The following is a 12,072-nucleotide window of genomic DNA, read 5'->3' on the forward strand; positions in this document are numbered from 1 at the left end:
CATCCACAGGTGTTGCTGCTTATAATATTCAAGGAACAACTATTCATCCAGGCCTCCGAATTCCTATATAAGAAATGCATTCTTTGACAGGGCAAGCATTGTTCACCTTCCAAAAGCGTTTTAGGAATATTAAATATCTTCTAATAGATGAAATGAGCTTCTTGGGTCCTAAATTGCTATTGAAGATTGATAGTCGCCTCCACCAAGCATTCCCTGATAAACAACATGAACCCTTTGGTGGACTCTCCATAATCCTTGTAGATGACCTTGGACAGCTCCCGCCTGTGATGGACAAACCAGCTTATGCTTCGCACTCTACAACTCTCAACTTGTGGCGCTCGTTTACAACAATTGTAACATTGCAAACAATTTTCTGCCAACAAGGTGCCTCTGTTAAACAACAAGAATTCAGAAGCATGCTCCAAAACATAAGAGATGCCCAGCCTAACAAGCATGGCAGGCAAATGTTAATGAACCAAACAAATACGAATTTCACCTTTTTGCAACAAAATGAATTCAACTCATCGATCCATCTGTTGCAACAAATAGCTCAACAATGTTGCACAACAAAAGAATGTTGAAGGCATTAAATTTGCCCATTGCTCTCAGTATTGCACATATTGCACAACAAACTAATACTGAATATGATAACAATGAACAGTTACCATTGGAGCTGCTATTATGTGAAAATCAACAGGTGATGTTACTAGCTAACTTATGGACTGAAGTTGGCCTTGTGAATGGTTCCATTGGCCTTGTTAAAAACATTATCTATGAACCGAATACCAAACCACCAGACTTGCCAAAGTTTGTTATTGTCCACTTTCAGAATTATAAAGGCCCTCCATGGGATACATTGCATCCAAAAGACATACCCATTGCTCCCATTGCCCGAGGCAGGCGTACACAAATTCCATTGACAACCGCTTGGGCGATAACTATTCACAAATCTCAAGGCCTTACATTAGATAAAGCTACAATAGACATAGGCAACACTGAAAAGCAAGGCCTAACATTTACAGCTATCTCGAGGGTCAAATCAATTGATGGAATACGCATTCATCCACCTTTCTCATTTGAAAGGTATGGAAAAATGCAAAAAAATGCTTTTACCACCATAAGAAAGAAGGAAGAAGCTCGCTTGCGACAACTCTCAGCCCTCACAAGTACACACTAAATTGCAATCTACAACTATGAAATGCTTGTAGACATATTTTGGCCTTTGCACCTTCGCCAACCAAATTGTTGATATTCAGCAACAACCATTCTAGCTTGTCAACTTCTATTGCACAGGTACACAAATTCCAATGCTAATATATCACAATTCCCACTTTAAAGTTTTCCTATTTCTTAGTATGCTATTTAAATTGAAATATCGTTTCATGTGCTAACATATTCATCATTTTTGCATTTTCCCTATCTCTACAGATTGTCTTCTGCATATACACATTTCAATTCTTTATTGCCGCAGAATAAATAATTTTCCATCAAATGATTCACATTCACCACAAACCATTCTTCATTCTCCACTGCTGTTACAAGTGCCCACGCTGCACCTCCAATGTAAGTTCTCCATACTTTGATGAAATAAATAACTAAAATGTAATTTATTTACCAGATTTCCTCCTGCACAACCCCTGACTCTGTCTATCTTTTAATTCTTGTGTGTTCTTTCCAGATTTCCAAGCACATACAAGTTACAGACACAACAAAAAATCAAAACGCAGTTTCACTTCTCACAATTCTCTTAAACTAGCATCCTCTAGCTCTTCACACATCATTGATATTAAACAAAATCAATACATATTCATAGTACTTATCATATCAATTACATTTCCACTTAAGTGACTTCTCATCTCTTTATTAATTCTATTGCAGATTACAGATGCAGATCTCAACCAACCAAACTTTACCCATCATGCAATTGGAATCGCCATATTCTACACTGCTCTGATGCAAATAACCACAACTTTTCCTACATCAATTTACAGCTACCTAGCCTTCAACTTAACAGTTCCTGCAACACTACAACACTCTTGCATACACCAATGTCTACACACTACAAACAGGTGATTAATAGTCAAATTTTATTCACATGTTGTTGCACTCATACTTCAAAAAATACAAGATTAGATATAATCTTTCTAAACTCCTTCATCCTAAATACTTTGCATCTCTACAAAAATCTAATACAGATGCACACCTCCCACCAACCATTCTTTAACCGTCATCAGATTACATCGATTTCCTGCATTGCAATTGCACTATTGCCTCCACCAATGTCTACCCCCCTCCAAACAGGTAATTCATTCTCGCAATTTAACATCTTAAGCTTGTTTTCTTTCCAAACAAGCATGCCCCTAAACAGTTATATTGTCTACTCGCTAATTACATTCCATCTGATTGCTAACTACTGCTTTTAATTTCCAGATAGCCATTTCGTTCAGACCATCACAACAAACACTGTGCTTTGCCCTTTTACGTTCACCTTTTAGTATGAAGTTTTGTTTGCCGGCAATGTGTCACCCATCCGGAAAAAGTTTTCGCAGTTACATTTCCTGTCGACAAATAACTTTAAGTCAACTGGTAACGTGTGCTTCCCGAAATTTGTTATTGAATGGCTCTCGAAATTAATTACACTGTGTTGGATCTTTTAGATTGATAAATAAACATTTATTGACAAAGGCTTCTATATTTCCCCGCAAATAAGCAGACATAAGCAGGTGAGACATGGAATTTTAGAGCCCTAAATATGTTCCTCCATATTTTCGGTGTCCTCCTTGTTTTCCAGGCATTCATGCCCCACCATGAACACAACACTGCCATGAAGACAAACTGTCACAGACACTCCTGCAGCTTGTGAGGTATGTTTCAATTTTTGTAGTGTTCTTACTTCCTTTGTGCTGTATACGTCTGAATTGATTTTCCATCAAAATAGTGCATTCCTTTCTCAAAAGTTTTAAAATTCCTGCAAGATGTGGCTAGTAAATTTTGACCAACATTTAGATGCTCAAGCTATGTTGTTTTGTATGATTATGTTTCATTCTTTGGAAATCCCCGATTTTAAACTGCGCAAAACAATTTAACCAAAAACCGATATCTTCCCTTCTTTGTTCTTTATCTACATGTGTGTAGAATTCAATTTTAATTCTGGATGGAATTTTTATAATCAGATTACAGATTTGACATTTGTTGCTGTGTGCCTCAATGGTACTAGAAAAACCCGACATGCCCTTTTTACCCTTTCTTCCATAGCAAGCGTGCTTCTTACTTATATAGTATCCAATTCATGTCATTTCACTTACAGGTCACGTTTGAAGTGATACTATTATAACGATATGCATCTCTGATGGACAACATAACAGCCATGTTGAAACGTCATTATCATCATGTCAAATGCTTTCCCTCATGGCTAGACTATAGCCCATTGAATTAGTTTTTTATTCAATCTTAAGTCTGTATGTTACGGATAAATTGCAAGAATCTTCAGGTAGCTTAGATATTTACTTTTTTGTTGTGATTTTAATATGTCAAGCTCTCTATATAGTCATGCTGCCATTTGGATGATTTATATTATTGAAATGGACAACTTTTAACTGTTAGGGTGGATATTAACTTCATCATTAAAAAACTGTGAGCAACTCTCTTGACATGATATTTTCAGAGCAATGATCCAGTCAAAAAGAATAGTAATTGAATGGATGCTGATATCAGGAAACCTATAAAAACTATCAAGCTTTGTCTTCAAGAGATGGTTTACCCAAGTATTTATGAAATTAACTCTCTTTCTATTCTATCAACTTTAATCAAGACATTTTATTGACAAGCAAAATCTACAATGTGGCCTTTCAGGACAACAGCTATGGACAATTTGTCAACAACATGGAACCAACTGTTGTGATGGGTGATTTATGTTTTTGCTGCTGCATATCTAACGCTACTATACAATCGTCAAAAACCTTTTTAAGCTCTTGATGTGCTTTTCGAGAAATTGCTTTTGGTAGACATTTTCCTCTGTTAATTGACTTTTGATTGTAATAGATAAGATCCTTGTACAAATAAATTGCTCTTCTCTGTTCAAGGCTACAAATGTCATTGCAACAAGCCTGATTAACAATCCCGGAGGTACCATAGCACCTTATGCAGGCTATGTAGCTAGGAAAGAAAAATGGGTCAAAGTAGCAGCAACTCATCTTTCAACTCTTTGAACGATTATTTTTATCCCCTCAAGTGGTTGGGGTGCCAATTAAGGTACATCCTAGCACCTACCATCTCAATATGAGAACTATTCAAAAATCTCCCATTTCAATTTTATCTATTTGATGATTACGAAATATATTTAGATAGGCACAAGAAATTAATCTCTTTTGGTTGTCATTAGGGAAGTCTTCTTCTTGCTCGAATTATAGCAGTACAAGATTATAGATTGCACCCTCTTCCTCCGGTGCCTCGACCTGATATCATACAGGTGCTACACTACACCCACCTTTTTGTATTCTTCTACTAATCTCTTACTTGATTGCACTTTTGCTTATTTGGATTGACAAATATTAAAATAATCAAATACTCAATAGAAAATCTGAGTTAACAATGATTAATTAACAATAAAGCCATTCTCAGGGTGCATTTATATGCAATCATATTTGTTGAAATGTATTGCATAATCATATATTTGTATAATCATATCCTTCAAGTTCTTTTTTAGTGCATTTCTATATTAGTTGAATTTTCTACTAATTACATATTTTCTATCTGCTTTCAGCTTGCCAGCGATCTGATGCACCAATTTACAGAGCTCGGAATTTCCTTCTCTCTCGTTGCTAAAAAAAATGGATTAATTTTGACAGTGTCTCTCTTTGATTATGACCAATAAAAACTCTTTTACAGTTTCGCCATGTATGTTTGCACACTTCACATTGCATAAAAAAACAACACCATGTTAATTTCTTGTATATCGAGTTTATCTTCTTGTATGTTCCAACTCACATGCCTTTATATATCTTCCATTTATCACCTTCAAAAACCAGTTACATGATGTTGATCTGCTTTCCTGCTTTTATCATGTGTTGCAATCTCATCTATATATTGTCTTCCTATTCCGCACGTAGGCGTCCTATCGGCTCTCCGTTGCACGCAATAAAAAAACGTGCAACTACTAGTATTTGAATGTGTCAGACTAGGTGTCAGTTATAGACACCTTTGGAGAATCTATTGAAATGTAAGGGTTAAGGTTTTCTTAGTTAGATCCTTATGAATTGATTCTATGACAATGAGTTAAGGTTGAAAAAAATAAGTAATATGCTTCTTTGGGAAGTCTTGAATTGCAAGGGTGAAGGTCTTTTTAGTTAATTCTATGACAATGAATTAGAGTTGAGGCAAGCAAATATTATGCTCTTAGGATGATAGTTCAATGCTAGCGTGCAATTGAATTCTAAGTGCATTCAATCTTAGCTATGGTTTATTTGAATGAGGGTTAATCTTTAAAAATACCACCTTAATGTGTAATTTGAAATAATTTAGTCAACTTTATAATAGTGTGTGTAGAAAATTGTGAATGTAAACTATTGAAAAGATAAACTAAACAATTAATAGACATAGTTCAATCACACTCAAGAATAAGATGCTAAGAAGGAAAAAAAAAACTAAATAAACAAAAATTAAAGTGCAAATTCCATATTCCTCGTTCGATTTGATTGTTCTTTGATTTGATGTGTTCTTGCTATATGGTAAATACTTGATTGTGCTCCATGATAGTGAATGAAAAGATGAAAACTAAGCAAGATGTTATACAAAATGCTATGCTAAATGGATGTGATTATGCAAAAAGATGAGTGAGCATTTATGCATTATGAGAGTATGAAAATGAAAGTGGATAGTTAAAATGACATTATTACAGTATGAGAATGTGAAAGTGGATAGGTAAAATGACATTATAACGATATGATAATGTGAAAGTGGATAGCTAAATTGACATTATAACAGTATGAGAATGTGAAAGCGGATGGATTGTGAAAGAAAATGGGGGGTTTAAATAGGCTTGAATGAGAGATAGAGAGGCATGAGAATAACACATGTCAAATGAATAACATGTGTCCGTGATCACGAACACATGTCCATTTGGGAATGAGACACCCAAATTGGAAGGTTCTATTTCAAAAGAGATTACAAAACCATGATATTCCCATGTTTGAAAACATTTGGGATATTTTCTTGAATTTTAGGAAGCTTCTCCAAATTCAACAACATTCTCCCCAAATTAGGAAATTTGAGATATTTTCGGAATGTGCATACATATGGGGTGGGAAAGAAGTTGGAAGAAATAATAAAAGGATGACTAAAACCCAAGGTTAATTAATGAGTTAAGTTAGAGGAATAATTAGATAAGGGTTAAAGTTAGGAGACATGCGAGTAAATAGAATAGAATTAATTTAATTCCATGATATTTCCATGACTAAGGGTATTTAAGAATACACACATGGAGTGGAAAGGAGGTTGGAAAGAATAAAAGGATTCATTTTCAAATATTAAGATATTTTCAAATGTTATGATGTTTAGGAATATACATATGGGGTGGGAAAGTGGTGGGAAGAAATAAAAGAATGACTAAAACCCAAGGTTAGTTAATAGGTTAAGTTAGAGGAAGAGTTAGATGAGGATTAGAGTTAGGAGACATGTGGGAAATAGAATTAATTAATGTTATGAGAGAATATAAGAGGAAAAAATCAACATGAATTAAATAATCAAACTATGCATTTGATTTATTTAATAGAAGAAGAGATCAAATTTAATTAATTAATTGATTTATGATTGCCAATTAATTAAAGGACTATAACATAATTAACAAAATGAATTAGCTAGGAGGGAACACTAATTAATTAAATAATGCATAATTATTTAATTTAAGAGAATTTAGGATGGCTAAATTTAATTAATTAAATTAATCAAATTTAGGTGTCTACATTTTGTCCCTCTTTGCGATGGCGCTAAAAAAGTGTCGGTGCAAAGACAATAAGACACCATCGACTCGAAGAACAAGGTGTAGGAAGAACCTCAAGTGGACGAAAGAAGGACAAGAAATAGGTTTATTAGGCAAGAATGATGCTCAACAAGATGAGGCATATGCATTTTTCCAAGTGAAATCATGAAAGGAAAAGAACCAAGTGAATGAAATGCATATGCAAATGAATCATGGAACACGAGTATCTTTAACATTGATTGTTATTTTAACAAGCACTTATTTTGCTTTAGCACCATATGTGGCACACCAAGGTACAGAAAGCCAAGGTGTTTTTCACAAACAATGCATGGATTGACTCATATAAACAGACATAAAAGGTTTGCCTAGCACCCCACAGAGTTACAAAGACCTTACAGGAAACAATGCTAGAACAACCACAAGCAGAAGACATGCCCCAATGTAACATAAGATAGTCGAGATCTCAAGAGGGTACAACAAGGAACACATGCAAAAGACAAGCCAAGAAAAAACCAAAAACAACAAGATCACATCGTAAGCCTTGTTATTCCTAGTGCACCATGATATAAAGATCGTGGCGGCCAAGAGGAAACCGGACCCGAGGAGATGTAAAAAGATAAACAAAGATAAAAATGAATCAAAGCCAACATAGTGTCTCATATATCTTATGTCAAAGGATGATTAATTGGATGAGGATTGATGGTGTCTAACTTGAGGAAGGATACATCCTGTACAGATTGATGATGGGTGTTGTTGATGTGAGAACGATACATCTCAAAACAACACAAGATAAAAGATTGATGAGGGATGTATCAACAAAAGGAACTTGATATGATCATGATGACAAAGATGCATAAAGATGATTGTTGAAGAACCAATTGATAGGATATGATCTTGAAGGATAGGACTGACGCGCACAATATGTACAACGAAACCTATATACACAATGTACAAGAGCTATGGATGATGGAGGAAGACACAGGGATGGGCATGATGCTGCCCCAGTCAAGATGAAAAGTTATGAGAGATTGATGATTGATGGGGTGTTGTTCATGTGAGAATGATATATCTCGAAACAACACAAGGATTGGGAAGAATGGTGGATAAAGTGTTGTTAATGTGGGAACAATATATCCCGAAACAACACAAGGATTGGGAAGGATGCATCTCGATGATGATGATTGGATTGCGATCAAGGCTTGTAGCAAGACTGGGAACAAGACCAAGGATGTGATTGGATGATTCGATTAACATTTGAACTTGGATAGTTGAAGAAGATGGATATGATTTGTATGAAATGGTGTATTGGGAGGAATGGATGGATTGATTAGATGAATGGCATTGGATTGTGTGGGGGTAACCTAGAGCTAGATACCAATGACAAGGGATGCAAGAGGCGATAGAATGATATGAGAGGAGGGAGGAAAAGATGGAGGATAGGATGAAAAGGATTCGGATATGGAAGCATTGTGGATGTCGATGGGAGATGAAAGGATGAAGGAGGATGGGATAGAGGTAGATGAGGATTGGGAGAGGAACCAGTTATGGATGAAGGGATGGAGGAACAAGGAGATAAGGGTTGGTGGATGGATCAGATTATGGATGAAGAGATGGAGGAATTGGGAGATAAAGGTTTGGTGGATGGATGGATATGATAAGATGACTGATAGGAGGATAGGAGGTTGAGGGAAGTGGATGGAAGATAGGGTGATAGGGTAGATAAGGACTATGAAGGTATGTGAAAGGATGACATGGAAGGGAGGAAGGATGGGTGGATAGGAAGGTGAATGAAGGAACAACATGATGGGGGAATGGAGGCCAAGAGGTGTCCAAAGAATGTATACATGTTGGCCTTTTGTTTTTATCAAGATCCCGGAGAGAATGGAGGAAGTGAACTGGATAGGATACGATGGGTACACTAGTACATTTGGGGCTCAATTCTGACTATTTTTCATCAGATTGTCGACAAACACAACCGTCAAAAACTTGTTGTAGGATATTTCGATGGTGCTTGCCAACGTCGGAATTTCGACGACACCCATCAGTTCTTTATTGGTGTATGTCTTACCGATAGCCCTCATCGGCTATCGACAAGACCAAATGTTCCCTTCACTGCTAGTGTAAGTCATGTCGATGGATTTCATCAGCATGTGCTACCCTGACGACACCCGGGACATCAGGTCTTCTTCGGTGTATGTCTTATCGGTAGCCTCATCGGCTATTGACAAGACCAAATGTTCCCTTCGCCGCTAGTGTAAGTCCTGTCGATGGATTTCATCGACTTGTGCTACCCCGACGACACTTGGGACATCAGGTCTCCTTCGATGTATGTCTTACCGATAGCCTCATCGGCTATCAACAAGACCAAATGTTCCCTTCGCCACTAGTGTAAGTCCTGCCGATGGATTTCATTGGCATGTGCTACCCCGACAACACCCAGGACATCAGGTCTTCATCACTGTATGTCTTACCGATAGCCTCATCAGCTATTGGAAAGACCAAATGTTCCCTTCTCCGCTAGTGTAAGTCTCGTCGATGGATTTCATCAGCATGTGGCACCTTGATCGCTCATCCGCCAAGAGAATGTCGTCGGGCATACATCATCCTCATTGGATATTTTCTGGATGAACGTCGGAATTCCGACGCTAGTCCATCGAGAGAATTTCGTCGGGCATACAACATCCTCATCGAATGTTTTGTTGATTTCCGTCGGAATGCCTACGCTGTCCAACAACAACCAAGAACTATGTACCGACGAGGATGTTGTATGTCCGATGGTGTAGTCGTCGGTGCAAATTTAGGGGGGCGTCAGAATTCTGACGATTATTTAATTTTTATTTTTTTTAAATAATACAAAAAATCATATTATATATTATATTAAATATCATATACTATATATTATTTATTTCAATTGACAATTTTGTATTTTACATGAATATTATAATGGATTTGCAATGGTTATGTCAATTTTAGTTTATTAATTTGGTATTTTCACTTCACTCATATCTTGAGTGGTTATTTTCCTAACACAGAGCAAAATGCTTATTAGGTGACACATAGCATAATTGAATCTAAGGACATAAGTATATCTTTTCATCTCAATTTTTATTCTATGATAGGAGCAACAAGTTCCTTTAGTAGGGTAGAAGAGTTAGAGGAAGAAATAAACAAACATTAGCTATCATTATGATGAAAATGACTTCTTTGGGCACAATACATTCTATAAATTCTTTGAGTTATAGTGGTAATTGTTTTTGAGCTTTATTCACATGTTGTAAACAACTTGTTTGAGCACAACATATTTTACTACTCAATAAAATCCAAGGAGGTTGCTTCTAAAATAAAGTAAAGTGAAAGTAAGAAACTAGTGACAAAAAGGAACACAAATTTGGTGAAGAGATGAAGTAGATGTCCACATATAAATCAGTTAATGGCAAAGAGCAACATGAAAGAACTTGATGAGAATGGAACATGTAACCCAAGCAATGAATGAGAACTTTGAAATTACAATCCCAAGAGAATAATCTAGTGTGGAACATATAGGAATCATTTCTTACTATTTGAAGGTTATCCAAGCATGAGTTTTTTGCTACATCTTTACCACATAAATTAAGAAATCCATCCCATGACTTGAAGTCATTTAATAAAAAAATTTCAAAAAAAAATCAATGAAAGGAAGCAAGCATTAAAAGCACTAATGTGGTTGAAGAGTTTATATTTTCTATAAAGCACTTGTGGTTGAAGAGTTAAAAAAAAAAAGATAAAGAATTTATGTTTTCTATAATGAGTGAATCTTTGTCTATATTAGACGACAAAAGAATCTTCTAATTAGATGACAAAATAGAAACATTTAAAAAGAATAATTTATGGCTCATTTTTATCGACTTAAAAAAAACACAAATTTAAACAAGAATAAATGTATTTTATAGTGTATTATAGTGAATAACAAATTAGAGATGCACACTAAAAAAACATACATCTTTGTATCTCATTATAGTTTTTCTCCACCTCCATCATTGTGAAACTTACTTTGTCATAAAACTATACAATTTATATAACCATAGATCATAGTAGCACAAAGCTTACTTGCATTGCACATAGAATTGGATATGTCCAATTGATAAAGCAATGGACATTTACTGAACAGTTGTACCATCTAAATGGAAATACTTCACTTCATAATTCAATTTTACCTTATAATTAAAAAGAGATGCTCAAATAAAAATAGAAGCCCCCAAAACATATGTTTCACCTACATTATCAAGCTCTTGTTGAATTTAGTAAACGTTCGCAATTATAGAATGAATTTGTTGTCAAGATTAAATTCTTCTTCCTTATTATCTTTAACTTTGTCTACCGTACAAGATGAGAATTCTTCAGTACCTTTTAGCTGAAAAACCCTACACAAAATAGTAGGTTTGTAATTAACATGGTAACTGTGAATAACTGACACACTAATAAAGAACAGTTAATTTCTCTTAATACAACTATTTCCAAAAGTAAAAAAATATATGAAGCCCTACGAGAACAATTATTTTAGATCAATCTTTGTCATTCTTTGGTGATATCAATTATTAGTGAACACCTAATTTGATTATACCTTAATACATGATACTTTAAAATTTGATTATACCTTAATACATTATACTTAAAAATGCCAAACTTGAACATGCACTAAGAGGAAAAGTATGCATATTTTTCAACCTTGGCCAATTGTGAATCTTTTGACTATGAAATATGAACCATTTATTAAACTGAACCAAAAGACAAAAACCTTGCTAAAGAGCTACACAACCTCAGAAACACAAGAATATTCTAATCATTGCTAGAAACTCAGAACCTTTAGGTGGGACATTTAAAAAAATAACAAACCCAACATTGTCTTCTAACTAATAATGTGAAACATTGGGATTGAAGATTATTAATAAAAATATATAAGTTGCTTAAAAAATAAACCATTTTGTTATTTGGATTGTGAGTAGCACAAAATTGTCTCATTTCGGTTTATTGGTCACAAGGGCTTGGGCTTAATGAGAAAATGTTATATTGAAGTGGAAATGCGTGGGTATTGAATTTTAATCCATAGTTGATGCCAA

At 35.2% G+C, this 12,072-nt stretch overlaps 1 protein-coding gene across 1 annotated transcript; it reads left to right on the forward strand.

The window, feature by feature from the left end:
- Positions 1–574: 574 nt before the first annotated feature.
- Positions 575–1,177, forward strand: LOC131043282 (uncharacterized). The gene has a single exon (XM_057976478.2). The coding sequence runs from the start codon at positions 575–577 to the stop codon at positions 1,175–1,177; it is 603 nt and encodes a 200-aa protein (XP_057832461.2).
- Positions 1,178–12,072: the final 10,895 nt, after the last annotated feature.

This window comes from Cryptomeria japonica, chromosome 5 (genome assembly GCF_030272615.1).
Source record: "Cryptomeria japonica chromosome 5, Sugi_1.0, whole genome shotgun sequence".
NCBI lineage: Eukaryota > Viridiplantae > Streptophyta > Pinopsida > Cupressales > Cupressaceae > Cryptomeria > Cryptomeria japonica.

What these genes read in the sequence shown, in the direction of transcription:
- LOC131043282 (XM_057976478.2), top strand. Translation starts at nt 575, where the DNA reads ATGTTGAAGGCATTAAATTTGCCCATTGCTCTCAGTATTGCACATATT.